This window comes from Stenella coeruleoalba (genome assembly GCF_951394435.1).
Source record: "Stenella coeruleoalba genome assembly, chromosome: 11".
In the NCBI taxonomy this organism is placed as follows: domain Eukaryota; kingdom Metazoa; phylum Chordata; class Mammalia; order Artiodactyla; family Delphinidae; genus Stenella; species Stenella coeruleoalba.
This window is the reverse complement of record NC_137157.1, coordinates 16,095,616-16,110,443: the sequence shown is the minus strand read 5'-3', so window position 1 is coordinate 16,110,443 and position 14,828 is coordinate 16,095,616. Positions and strand designations below refer to the sequence as shown.

The 14,828-nt window shown below is 41.4% G+C and overlaps 1 protein-coding gene across 2 annotated transcripts in view; it reads left to right on the top strand.

Moving 5' to 3' along the window:
- Positions 1-1,327: 1,327 nt before the first annotated feature.
- The window catches only part of POLR3B (RNA polymerase III subunit B), a 117,165-nt gene continuing 103,664 nt past the window's right edge, over positions 1,328-14,828 (top strand). For both annotated transcript variants that reach the window (XM_079938267.1, XM_079938266.1), the window contains exons 1-6: positions 1,328-1,565; positions 5,137-5,169; positions 9,035-9,091; positions 9,176-9,240; positions 11,338-11,413; positions 14,052-14,152. In XM_079938267.1, coding sequence (XP_079794393.1) covers positions 1,494-1,565; positions 5,137-5,169; positions 9,035-9,091; positions 9,176-9,240; positions 11,338-11,413; positions 14,052-14,152 — 404 coding nt within the window. In that variant the 5' untranslated portion in view covers positions 1,328-1,493. The remainder of the gene's footprint in view (positions 1,566-5,136; positions 5,170-9,034; positions 9,092-9,175; positions 9,241-11,337; positions 11,414-14,051; positions 14,153-14,828) is intronic.

Genomic DNA, 14,828 nt, shown 5'->3' with positions numbered 1-14,828 from the left:
TTGAGGCGAGTAGGGACTACTCTTCATTGCGGTGCGTGAGCTTCTCATTGCGGTGGCTTCTCTTGTTGCAGAGCACGGGCTCTAGGTGCACGGGTTTCAGTAGTTGTGGCTCACAGGCTCTGGAGTGCAGGCTCAGTAGTTGTGGCGCACGGGCTTAGTTGCTCCGTGGCACGTGGGATCTTCACGGACCAGGGATCGAACCGGTGTCCCCTGCACTGGCAGGCAGATTCTTAACCACTGCGCCACCAGCGAAGTCCCTGTAAGTTTGCTTTAAATTAGGGATACCAATCCTTTCTCTTCTGCCAACTTGTATTTCTTTTTTTTTTTTGCGGTACGCGGGCCTCTCAATGTTGTGGCCTCTCCCGTTGCGGAGCACCGGCTCCGGACACGCAGGCCCAGCCGCTCCGCGGCATGTGGGATCTTCCCGAACCGGGGCACGAACCCGCGTCTCCTAGCATCGGCAGGCGGGCGCTCAACCACTGCGCCACCAGGGAAGCCCCAACTTGTATTTCTTGAAAACCATTCATGGTGATTTTTAACCATCTGTTCAGAAAATTCAAAATTTTCCGTGGAATCATAAACCTATGGCTAGAATTATATTATCCAATCTATGAATATTTTCCTTTATGATTTCTGACTATATTGCTATCCTTGAAGGTGGCCACAGCTCAGTGTTATGGATTTACGCACTTTATATTTTCTTCTAAGGTTTTGTTAACATTTAAATATTTAATCCGTATAGTATTTACTTGGATGTATTTTTTTTCTAAATGGCTAATCAGCAGCTCCAACATCAATTTTTGGATAAGCCATCTTTCCCCTGCTCTTTTAAAATGTCATCTTTTCATACTAAATTTCTGCTGGAATTTACTCCTGGATCTTCTGTCTAGCCCTTTTAGAATATAACACTATCTTAATTACTGTCCTGTTATGCTCTTCTCTCTAGGTAAGTTAACTCCTCCTCACTTCGTGGTCATTTTAATGATTGTATAATAGGCCATCACACGCATGTACCTTAATTTTTTAACCAATCCCCTCCTACTAGGCATTTGGTAAATTTCCAATTTTTTCCATACTATACAATGTGTAGTTTGGGCTTAAATTAAATGAATTCGATGCCTCGGTGGCTCAAGTTGTGCAAATTATCCATTTACCGTTTTCTTTGAATTATTTTTAAAATGACAATACGCGTTGTTGGTCTTGATTGTGGGATAACTGCCAAAATCTGTCCGCTGGGGTTTTAGATTACCCAGGCGAGACTTCCGAGCGACACCAGGGGACGCAGTTTCCAAGCTCCGCCTCAGCCACATCCGGGTTCAACCGCAGGTTCTGACCGAGAGCAGGCGGAACCTTTCTTCCGCGACTCCAATTAAGTTGCGCGGCGGGGACTATTTAGGCCACCGCGCACCGCTCTCCACGGGTACAGCAGTTTGGCTGGCGCAGCGAAGGCGCGCGTGAGGGTTCTGTTTGCTCCTTCCTTTGTCGTGAACAGCATGGACGTGCTTGCGGAGGAGTTTGGGAACTTGACCCCGGAGCAGCTGGCCGCGCCGATCCCGACTGTAGAGGTGAGGGCAGGGCACGCGTAGAACGGAAGAGAGGCTGGCATGCGTCCCCGGGAGGCGTTGCCCCGAGAACTCTGGCCGCGGAGGGGGGCGGGCCGCGTCTTCAGCGCATGCTCAGGACTCCGCGCGTGCTTGGGGGCTCCGCGCGGGTCCTCTTCAGAGCCGGCCACTGCTGTTCGTGCAGGGTCAAGCTGAGGGGAGATGTCAGCCGCCGCGCAGACCCAGCGGCTCCGCGCACGGCTCTCGGGCTGGACGCATTCCAGTGTTCGTGTGTTATCAGGGGAGGACTGACTCTCCCCCACCTTGGGGGGACATATTGCATCTTTGACGGCTTATAAGGGATAATGAGGTCCAGGGAGCTTAGGCCACTTTGGTGAGGTCCCACAGCTGGCTGTGGTGGGAAAACCAGACGTCTGAATCCCAGGCTAGTAATTTTTCCTTTTCACCTGGAACTCAAGTTTGGGCTGCAGGAGTATTTTAAACGCCGAGAAAATTTACTCCAAATTTTGCCTAGGTGTTTTCGGGGGAGTAGCCCCGTAGCTTTCATCAGATTCTCAGAAGTTAAGGATAACTGCCCTACAGTGAGCTGCCTAATGAAGTTCAGATGTTGACGTAATTTTATTTTCTGGAAAGGTACATATAACTTCTCTGGGCCTCAAAATCTTAGTTGGCATGGGATGGGAAGTGGAGAAATAGTCAAGGGAGAGATTCAGGTAGAGGGAACAGGACACTGGAAGCCTGGAGGCAAGACCATCTGTTTTTAAGGAATTAAATCCAGTAGTACTGGAGTGGAGAAAAGTAGAGGAGAGATTTAAGGGTGACAGATAAGGATCCTGATTATGAAAGGTTTTGTTAGACATCTAAAGGAGGGCTGGGATGCCACTGACAAGTTTAAGGAGGAGAATGGCCGACAGGATCAGTAAATCTGTTTCTTTAATAATTATTCGGCAAATAAAGGAATTACAATCAGTCTGTTAGATTCAATCTGTGAGTGCCTGCAGTACACTGCTGATCTTCATTGGGCAATACTGGATTTTTAACTTTTTTTTTTATATTGGAGTATAGTTGATCTGAATTTTTAGCTCTTGAACAGCTATTTAAGAGCCAGCATTTACTGAGCACGTATGTGCCAGCTCTGTTCAAGCCTAACGAGCATATGTTATTTAATCATCTGAAGCAAGTAATATTTTTGCCCCATTTTGCCAATGAAGATTTTTAAGGCTCAGAGAGGTTAAGTAACTCACCCAGTTTCAGAAGGTTGTTAAATGGCTGATCTGTATTTTAGACCCTGGCAGTCAGACTCCAGAGCCCTCATCCTTAAGTGCTGACTGGACTGCTTCTCCAGAGAGCTGAAGGAATAAGCCTAAAGGATTTCTGTGTCTTGTCTGAATTTGCACAGCTGTGAAGGGACCAGTACTACATTTCCAGTCTTCTGATTCAGGAATAACAGTTCCTTTTCCTGGCCCTCTGCATCCAATCCACCGTCCCATCTTAAGGGCCCCCAACTACAAAATGTACTCAATTCTGAAACTTCCTTTCTTCTGTTCTCCAAGTCTGAACCACTGTCATCTCTTATTTCCTAGGCTCCTGACTTGTCCCATTCCAACAGTCTGTTCTCTGCTCTGTAGCCAGAGCCATCAGTTTAAACAGGCAGATATGATCACGTTGCTCCCTTGGTTAAAATTCTTCAGTCTGCCCATTGCTCTCAGGGCAAAATCTAAAGTCCTTACCATACTTATATGAGTCCTTTTCTCATTTTGGCCACTGCTTACTTCTCTAACCTGTTTCTGCCCCTCCCCCACCCAGATCTCCTCAAGATCTTTCTACTCTCCTCATATAGTCTTCTCTGATTTTTCTCGCATTCTTCTTTGTAGATTTACATACAGTAAGATGCATGAGTACTAAGTGTTCATTTACATTAGTTTTGACAGTTATGTATACCCAAATGACTAGCACCCCACACAAGATATAGAACATTTTCAGCATCCGACAAAGTTCCCTTTTCAGTTTGTGCCGTACCACACCTTTTGATTTCGATCATCATAGATGAGTTTTGCCAGACTCAACTTCTTTTTTTTTTTTAAGATTTGACTTTTTTTAGAGACGTTTCAGGTTCACAGCAAAATTGAGAGGAAGGTATAGAGATTTCTTACGTACCTCCTGCCCCCACCTACCTTTTTTCTTGAAAAATGTTTTTACTTTTTCCAGGTCGTCTGCCTCCCTCTCAGGCCATTCCTCACTCTTCTTTGCTGGATGTGCTTTCTGCTCCTCATCTCTAAACGTTGGAGTGTTTTTGATCTCACTTCATGGAACTCTTCTCCACGTGATTTCATCTGTTACACAGCTTTAACTACCCTCCATTTGCTGACCTCTCCCTGATTTAGATCTCCAGGCCACTCTCTTCCCAAGTTCCAGACCTATATTTGTTGTCTATTTGGCATCTCCAAATAGACAAATGGATATCTCAAACTTAACATGCCCCCAACCAAACTCCTGATGACCCCTGCACACCTAAACCTGCTACTCTGACAGCATCCAGACATCCAGCGTCCTCCTCATCTCCAGAAATGGCAACTCTAAGGTGTCCGTCTCAACTCTTCTTTCTCTCAGAGTCTCCATCTAATCTACTGTCAAGTCCTGTTGGCTCTAACTTCACATTGAGTTTCCTAGCCAACAGTTTCTCACTACCCATACTGTTATCAGCCTGGAGTATTGCAGTGAACTCCTAAATGATCTCCCTCCTTCTAACCTTGCCTGTTCTCACCCCAGCAGCTAGAGTGATCCAGTTAAAATGAGTCACATCATCTTGTCACTCTTTTGCTCAAAACCTTCCAGTGCTTCTCCTGTTACTCAAAGTAAAAAAGTTTACAGTTCTTGGGAAGTCTTACATGATTCTGGAGCCCTTACTCAGGAACTGTGTATTCTTACTTAAGACTCAGTTCTAACCATTTGTCAGATTTCCCATTAACAGATTAGATACCATTCATGAAGAGTCTTATCATGGTAGGCTGTTTACGACCTCAGGAAGGTGTGAAGAGCAGGCCTAAGAACTCAAGAAGTGTGGCAGTTTGCAACCATTTAAAGTAGGAGATGGACACCATGTGATATCCTTCTGCAGCCTGAGCTCTGACCAGGCACTAGTTGAGAAAAAATAAGGGGGAGAAAGAACTCCCTTTGGGTTGAGAGACCTAGCTTCCACACCAGCCTCTCTGAAACGTACTCACCCTTCCTAAGACTGGCAAACCCTGCTTACTCAGGAAGTGTCATGAGAATAAAATAAAGATAAAAAGTACTTGGAATCTTGAGTCACCAAGAAGAGGTTAAAGTATATTCTATTTAAGAAATCTGTGGTTTATATATACTTGTGTGTGTACCTCTTTGTATACATGTACATACACAGCACATATATGATTTCCATAAAAGTGGTTGCAATGTAAATATTGTTCGTTTTCATTTACTTTCTTTTGCTTCCTGTGATGAAGTGAGTCATTTTGGGTACATTAAAGTAACTTCTCATGAAAATATTGTGATTGCTAGCACAGAGTTCTGATACTTTTATTGTTCTGATTCACAGGAAAAATGGCGGCTGCTTCCAGCATTTTTAAAGGTAATTAATATTTAATAATAATTAGTTGTTTTTCCAATGAAGAGTGAAGAAATAAGCCTTTTTTAAAATTAATTTTTTTTCACCAACATTTTTTGACTTTGTACAACTGTGTGCTTTTCTAGGTTTTAGAAGTACAAGAAATTATAAGGCAGTATCCCTGTCTATAAAATACTAGTTAGGGGATTGCTAATCTAATTTTAGAGATAGGAAGTAGTATACGTTGTAGCATGGCACATGAATAATACAAACCAAAGTGCTGTTGGCAAGAGTGATGCCACAAGTGGTCAGAGAGGGCCTCCCAAAGGAGGTGAGATGTAAGCCACATCTTAAGAGGAAAGGAATTAACTGAGCTGAAAGGTAGGATGCAGGGAGCATGGCTTAATAAAGGTGCTCAGGAGGAGCCTCCACGGGGTCTGTAGGAAGCAGAGTCCAGTCTGCTTGGCTGGAATGGGTGAGTGGCTAGACAGAGGAACTACAGATTATACGATTCCTATTATTATTGAATTTCAATTTTAAGGAGCTTATGCTGAGTAGTATCAGGTTCCACAATGATAGACCACTTGACACACAGTAGGATGGTTATAGTCAAAAAAAGACAGTAGCAAGTGTTGATGAGGATGTGGAGCAATCAGAATCCTAACGCTCTACTGATGGGAATGTAGGATGTTGCAGCCGCTTTGGAAAGCAGCCTGGCAGTTCATCAAATGGTTAAACATAGTTACTGTCTGATCCTGCGATTCTACTCCTAGGTATTTACTCAAGATAAATGAAAACGTGTCCGTGCAAAAACTTGTACACAGATGTTCCTAGCAGCATTATTCATAATAGCCAAAAAGTGTAAACTCACATGAACACCAGCTAATGGATGGATAAATAAAATATGGTCTATCCATACAATGGAATAGTATCTGGCAATAAAAAGAAATCAAGTGCTGACATATGCTACAACATGGATGAATCTTGGAAGCATCTCGCTAAGTGAAAGAATGAAGACTTGAAAAATGAGTAGAGTTTTGTCCAACTTAGTTTTCTGTTAATAGGCAGAGGGGAGAGTGCTGGGAGAGGAAGCTGGGAAGCTGTCAGGGCCAGATTTCTGACCAGATTTTATGGTTAAGGAGTTTGATGTGAAGGATTTTGGCTTTTCTTCTAACAGCAATAGGAAGCTCTTGAAGAAGTTTTAAGTAACCAAAAATGAAATAAAATGATAGTAAGGTCAAGGGAAGTTTTTTTTTTGTTGTTGTTTTTAATTATGACTTTTTTCTTTTTCAAAGGGAACTATATATATATATATATATATATATGTATATATATATATATATACACACACACACACATACACACATACGCATAAGCAGAGGAGAAGGGGTAGGATTTGTGATTCAAAAAAGAGGAGACAGTTGGTGGTATGTGGTCCAAGAAGAGGTTGTCTACTACATATTGGCATTTTCCATTGGCACTTGCCATCTACCTCTACAAGAATTAAATCATGTGCTGCTACAGCTGCTGACTTTCAACACCCCCTGAAAGGAGTTCAGGGTGGAGAGCAGAAATGAGGCACTGTGTGCTCTGGGAAAAACTGGCAAAACAGGTCTTCAGATAGTTAGATATATATATTTTAAATTTTATTTTATTTATTTTTATTTTTGGCTGTGTTGGGTCTTCGTTGCTGTGCACGGGCTTTCTCTAGTTGTGGTCAGCGGGGGCTACTCTTTGTTGCGGTGCACGGGCTTCTCACTGTGGTGTCTTCTCTTGTTGCGGAGCACGGGCTCTAGGCACACGGGCTTCAGTGGTTGTGGCGCACGGGCTTAGTTCTTCTGCGGCATGTGGGATCTTCCCGGACCAGGGCTCGAACCCGTGTCCTCTGCCTTGGCAGGCAGATTCTTAACCACTGCACCACTAGGGAAGCCCAATAGTTAGATATTTTCAGGAGCCAATTTTATGAGCCCAATTCTTGCATCTCCTCGTATCTAGAAAAGCACTAAAATCCTTCATGGTGACGTCTGCGCCTCGTGACTAGCAGTAACCTTCACGAGAGTAGCAGAAACCTTCTGCGAAGAATGTGTGCTTGATTGCATGTGCTCCCCCTGCACCAAAATCACATGTATACTGACCTTCCCCCCTGCGTCTTTGGAGAAGTTTCTCAGAGCTATCTGGGATGCTGTCTCCTGGCTGTAGTCCTCATTTTGCCCCAAATAAAACTTAACTCGCAACTCTCATGTTGTGCATGTTTTTTAACTCGACAGTTACTATGGCAACCTTGAAGGGACTCGAACCTTCAATCTTCTGAACTGTCGGCTAGAGTATTAGTGCTTAGATGGCAGGTGCCAATGGAAAATGCCACTTTGTAGTTGACAAGGTAGAGAACTTAACAGAGACATGAGACTACAGCTATTTCATTCATTTAAAGTTGGGGTTCTCTTTTACTCAGACCACCTTGAAATATATTTGTCCAAGAACAAAAATGTAAAGATTTTTAATATGTAACTGAAGACAGGAACTTGAAGCCTGTGAGGCTGCAGTGCTGTGGGCAGGTAGAATCCAGACTTGGAATGTTAGGTTGGGGTGACAGCAGTGAAGAGGGACTCCTGTAAGTCCCTCTTAGTTTTGCACAAGTACCAAATGGGGTGTGCTTGACTTAATAGCATTCTTTTGTGAACATAAACAATTACCTTTTGAGTTCTAGTTGATCAGCCTGTAATGTGACCTTGTTTTTTAATAGCAGTGGTAAAATATCCAGAGTGAGGGAGGTACGTAGTCGCCCCACTGTACACTGGTCAGGCTGTGGAGGATTAAATCCATGTGATGACAGCGTGGAGCCCACTCAGGAGCGGTTCATGGGCTGCTGAGGGGTCTGGAAGGCATGCCTGCGAGAAATAGGGGAAGTGCCTGTTCAGCCTGGAAGTGAGAACGTGAAAGAGAGATGGGATCACTCAACAGACTGAGGTAGAACAGGCATTTTCTCCAGAAAAGACAGTTAGGCTCCAGGGGTGGAAACTGTGGGAAGGCAGACTGCAGATCATTGTAAGGGTGAATTTTTCCCCTAACAATCAGAAGTATTTCATAATAGGATGGCTGCTTTGTAAGCCAGTGAGATCCTGAATAAGGAGGTGGAATTAAAGCAAAGGCCCTGTGATTATCTGTCTGTTGAGAGTGTTCTAGAAATGTTGAACTAATTGTGTTTGAAGATTAATGTAAAATGATGAACATTACAGTCCTTTAAGTCCTAAGACTGGATTCTATGTGTTTATCGTTTCAGTGTTTTTCATAGCGCTTTGTGCAGCCATACTGACTTCTGAGATGAAAGGAAGTCGCTGCCAGCTGGTCGATCTTAGATCCCTGATGTTCACTCTGCTTCCAATTTTAAATGCAATTATTTTTGGTTTTCTTAATAGAGATCCTTGTTTTTTCCCTTCATTCTTCTAAAAGTGATATGAAAGACAGATATGTGGAAATCATAAAACTGCTTACATAGGAGCAAGACAAGAAAGAAAATAGACGTTGTTTGAGGGTTGAAGAGATGATGCTCAACTGCTGTATTTGTTTCTGGGATTTTTTTTGTAAATTCAAAGCATGTAGGGAAAATCCTGCCTTATTTGTTAGCTCATGGGGAGTCATTAGGTATATTCAGGTACTCATATCTTGAATTCCAAAGGTCAGACTGTTTTTCAGGGAGGAAAATTTGAGGGTGTTCTAGTAAGATGGAGGAGAGATGGAGTGAGGACACATAAATGTAAAGCTTTGCTAAGTAAAATTCATGGATTTTTTTTCTCACTTTGGTTTTGAGGAAAATTTATGGATCAGGTGAGATCCATTGTGTAATCTGCTATTTTGTTGCTAACCTACTTTTTACTTTTTATCTGTTTAGGTGAAAGGCCTTGTGAAACAGCATATAGATTCATTTAACTATTTCATTAATGTAGAGGTAAGCATCAGATCTTGGAAAAGGATATGGTTAAGAATTAACTGGAAGCCAGAGTCTTTCCTCATGTTACTCTTTCCCCTGCAGATAAAGAAAATAATGAAAGCCAACGAAAAGGTTACGAGTGATGCTGACCCCATGTGGTACTTAAAGTAAGGAAGCAACTACTCTTAATTTGCTATTTTGATTATGTCTAACATTTTTTTATAGTGAATGTAGTTGCTGTCAAAACTCTTTTAACATAATTCTCCTTTTATCTGTTTGATAGGAAGATATTTATCAAATGCTTAATTTTTAATTGGTAAGCTAAGGATAACAGGTAGTTATGAGTGAAAAGTTACTGAAACTATTAGGTTTAAACTTTTTTAAAAACAATTTTAGAGGAAAATTACAAAAAGAGGACAAGGAGTTCTCATGTTACACTTCACCCAGTTTATACTAATATTAACATCTTATGTAGCCATAGCATAATTAGCAAAACTAGGAAATTAGCACTGATACAATACTGTTGACTAATCTACAAATCTTAGTTTTCCCACTAATGTCCATTTTCTAGTCCAGGATTCAATCCAGGACCTGCATTATGTTCAGATGTCATATGTCTCCTTCATCCTCTCCAATCTATGACAGTTCCTCAAGCTCTCTTGGTCTTTCATGACCTTGACACTTTTGAAGAATTCTGGTCAGTCGTTTTGTAGAAAGTCCTTGATTCGGGTTTGTGCGGTATTTGCTTGTGGCTACATTGGGTTATGCCTTTTTGGCCAGAATACCACAGAAGCGATGCTTCATGTCATTCTCACTGTACCATATCAGGGGGTACAGATGTCAGTATATTTAACGGCTGGTGATTTTAACTTTGTTCACTTGATTAAGATGGTATCTTCCAGGTTTCTCTACTGTAAAGTTACTAATTTTTCCTTCAGTAATTAATCACTATCCTATAAGGTGATCGTTCGAGACTATGCAAATATCTTATTTCTCATTGCACTTTACCCACTACCTTTAGCATGCATTGATGATTGTTGTAGCAGTTACCTACAACAGTAATTGCTGTGGTGTTTACCTATTGGCAAGTCTCTATTTCCATCATTCTTTCTACATTAATATTAGAATTCTACTGTGAGGAGGAGCTTTTTCTTCCCCTCATTTGCTCTCTATCTGTAATTTTATTTATATTAATATGAACTCATGGATGTTTATTTTATTCTATGCATCATAATCCAGTACTGTCATTGTTTTATTTCTCAAATGGTCCCAGATTTGGCCATAGGGAGATTCATCAAGTTGACTGCTGCATCCTTTCAACATGCCCCTGTGAATTTTCGAGCACTCCCCTACTTTCTGGTACCATGAGATGTGGTTCATCTAGTATTTTTCCTGTCCCAGCCTGGAATCAGTCATTTCTCCAAGGAGCTTTAGTCTCTTTTATTGGAGAGTAGTGTTTAGACACCAAGATATGGGTACTAAAGTCTCAGTAGACAGAGCTATATTTACTTACTTATTCAGTCCTAGGATATACATAAACTAGTTTCAGAATTGTTAATTCATCACTCTGTGAGAATAAAATTTACTAATACTTGTATACTGCTTTTCTGTCTTTGCTGTATCCAATCAAAATACTGTTTTCTAAAGTTACTCAGGTTAGTTATTTTCTTTCTTACCTTTTCAGTGCCGTTATATTATTCATTTGTAGCGCAGTAAGGTTTGTATGCCATTTTGGGTATGTGAGACATTATTATGGTTGTAAGAGTTAGACCTATAGAAAAAAGTCTATTCAGAAAATTGTCCCTCCCCTTCCAGTTCTTCCCACCGTGTTCCCAGTGCTCCCTGTAGGTAACCCGTCTCTTTAGTTTCTGCTTTCTTCTTCCTGTTTCTTTTGCACAAATGAGCACATATATTTTTTCCTCCGTATCCTTTCTTATGAGAATGGTAGTGCACTATAGCTACTCTTTTGCATTTGCTTTTTTCCTTAAGTATCATTTGTAGGGAGCTATAGTTTCAATATTTTTGTAAAGAGATTTACAGTATTTGTTTTTTAAAGATAACTTGATAACATTTTCTCTCCTTTGTAAACTGTGTGTTCTATGACTTTAAGATCTCCAATTATAATTTGTTAATTTGTTAATTTGTCATCCTCTGCAAGATAAGCATTTGTCAAAGGGCAATCTTGTATTCGGGAGGAAAATAGCTTGATTGTTTATATGTTCTTTGAAGAACTGTAATTGGTTCTGGAATAACTTGCTTTTCAGGTATCTTAATATCTATGTTGGGCTTCCTGATGTTGAAGAAAGCTTCAATGTAACTAGACCAGTGTCCCCTCATGAGGTAATTATCAACCTTAATTTAATTGGATTTGTTTGGTTTAACTGGAAGAGTCAGTGCCCTTAAAATAATTCTTAAAAAATGATTTAAAAATGGGAAAAAATCTCTTATGAGACAAGATAACCAAAATAAATAAGCACCTGTATAATACCATACTGTATTAGGAAACAGTTTTGTATTAGTTGGTTTATCATTTAATCCTAGTTAACTTGCACTGTTAGGTCACTGTGTCTTTTTTATGTCCTGTTTCTGAGTTTTTTCATGGTCTCTCCACCCCTGCTCCTTGCTCACCACTGGTGTCTGGTGCGGTGTGCTGTTCCTGCAGGGGTTTCTTGCTTAGCGCGTATTTTGAGGGTCAGCAGGCCTTGCGTTTGCAGAGGGACTGAGGACAAGGAACTCACGGTCTAGCAGAAGAGGCAGAGGAGAAGAAAATGTAAATGCCAGGGTTTTAAAAGAGCTACAGGCAACGGCTTTTAGAACAGCCCTGTTTATTGGCTTTTAACGGATTCTAGATTTCTCTTCAAATTCTTCCACTTACTGTCCATAATTGGGCATTGATTCAGGAAGGAAAATGATTTTTGTAGATTTTTCTGGTTTGTATTAATGTAAAGCTAAAATAGCAATTAGGGAACATAGCACAGGAATCTTTAGTAAAGAACAAGTAAGGTGTTAGAGTGCTATGGTTGTTGTCTAAGCAAGGTGAAATAGGAAGTGTGATCAAGTAACCAGATATTTTATATAGGTAATTTTGGTATTAATCACCGAGTATTGATTGAACATTTATTTTGTGCTGCAAAATTGGAAGACACAAAAGAAATAAGACATAATATCTTTGCTCAAGTTCATGCTCTTATGGATTAAAATAACAAAACAAATGAAACAGAGACACCAGGGTTTGCAGCCTAGACGATAGGTAAGGCGAATATGTGACGTTGGACTGAACAGGGAGTAGTGAGGACTGGATGTTGGAAACTGTGCGCCCCGATTTGGCTTTCCCCACCTCCGCTTTCCATTTGGCGAGAACTTTCCAATTTTTCAAGAACTAAACAGCCAATTAACAATCTCCAAGTCACCTTCTAAACTAGTATATTACTGGGTTCAGAGAAGGGAGAAGACGAAGAATTCGAAGTAGTTCAAGAAGGCTGAAGCCACAATTGTCATTATAATAATTATTCCTGATGTTGAAGAAAACACATGGGTATTACTGCAATTAGAGAAAGAGGGTGCAAAGATTTCTTGGAGGGTATTGACTCTTAGAGAGATGGGGAGCGTGGGAGAGCAGGTGGATGGGCAGTCATGGGACCCACAGCAGGACTGGGGGTGCAGGTACTGCAGGCTCTACCCACACAGCCCTATTCCTGTTGATAAGAGAGAGTTCGAGGGGGACAGAGGGGGCCCCAGAGGTAGTTTGGGGCCCCATGTTTACCACTTCTGTCAAATTTCATTTCCATTTGAAGGGATGAGTTTGTTAAGACCCATGAATATCTGCCTATCATGGGTGTTACATTAGTTTTATTAACAAAAATGAGATAATATTTATATAGTACTCTGTACCAGGCACCATTCTAAAAATATATACTCATACTCTTGGGAATTAAAATTATTTACATTCCCGTTTTACATATGAGGAGACTGAGATGCAGAAAGGTTATTTAAAACTTAATTGGTAGAGCCGGGATTTGAGCACAGAAAATAGAGTCCACACTCTGATCATCATGCCACCTACCTTTGGTCAGGCCTGCAGGAGGCTTGATATAATTAAATATAAGGTAATATACTGGTCAATAATAGGACTATATAGTATTTTTAAATCCTAGGCACTGTTAGGCTAGAAAAAGTTTGTATCTGTCTTTGGTGCAGTAAAAGCCAGAGAGAGGATTCAGCATCATGAATTGTATGGTTGAGGTTCAGAGAAATTCTCTTTTTGAGATTGCAAGGCACCTGAGGACCATCAATATAATGGAGAAGTCATCGGAAGATTTTGATGGGTTTCCTGATCATGGCCCAGGCAAGGGCTTCTCTTAGTGAGTCATCACCACGTGAAAGTAAAGTGCGCACCAACAATTTCTAAAGTTCCGCAAGTGACTCAGAAATTGTTAGAATGATGTGTTGAGTGATTCATGCTCTGACATATCCCTTGGAGAGGAATTTTGTGATATAGTTTAGTTTGTTTGGAGAATGAAAGGAAATATAGTTTAATTCTTTTAGTTTGTGCGTGTACATACTTCAGTTATTATTATACTGGTTGTTAACTATTTTGAATAAAGCAGCCATATTGATGACTCTCCAAGGACCCAGTTTGCAAAGGATGATCTAATGGCTTCAAAGATATGGGAGCAGACTGGTGATGGCATCAGATCAGTGAGAAGAAAATCAGTACCAGATTTATTGTCCCATTTCTGGGCTGGCAGGGGTGGGGATGCTGTGGCAGTGTCTAGATGCATGGCTGGCATCATCCCCTCATGGAGAAGGTAAGCTTGTAATTCCCAGTGCCCTTAAGGCAGCACAGGGGCAGCTGTGTTCCATGGCGGGATCAGAGTCCAGCATGGGCCATACTTCTACTCGAGAAGAGCTCTTTGAGGCTGCCAGGATCCTTTCTTTTCCGGAGAGGAGGAGCCGTGATTGTCTGATTCTCTTTCAGTGCCGGTTGCGGGACATGACGTACTCCGCCCCCATCACAGTGGATATTGAATACACCCGAGGCAGCCAGAGGATCATCCGCAACGCCTTACCCATTGGCAGGTGAGGACTGACACCTCCTGGAGCCTCGCTGCCAGCATTGCGGCCCTGTGAGGTGATCGCGAGCAAGTACTAATGCTCTTCTTGCCCTATTTCCTCATCTGAGAAATGGGGGAGTTGGAGCCTACTTCACGGGGTTATCTTATGGGTCCAGCGAGGCAGCACATGTACAGCACTTGGAGCAGCATCCGTCACGTTGCTGTGGTTGTTATATTTAAATCGTGAAACCTTTTCTATAAAGCTAAGGAAATTGCTTCCATTTCCTCCTGTAACTCCAGGCTGTTAGGGAAACATTGGGTAAGATAGCATTTCACTGAACGCTCCTGGGCTGGTCTTCTCGGTGGATTCTTACATATTTTGAGTTTTCCTGGAAGAATGAGTGTTTATAACAGTATTTAAGGCAGAAGTTATTTATTTGCCCAGAACAAGTTTGGAAATAATAGATAGCATCAGCTAGCATTTTTGCTGCCTGCTTTTCCTAATTAGGGAAATATATTGATTCTCCTGTAGAAATGGACAGAATCCACAATATTTAATAATGAGTTTAATAATGATGTTGGACTTTAAACTTAGTGCAAATAATTACCGCTCAAGTGTTTCACCCCCCTTCAAAAGTGCTAAGAGTTTAATAAACATCCATTTGTTCATTAAATATGCACCAGCTAACTGTCATTGTCTG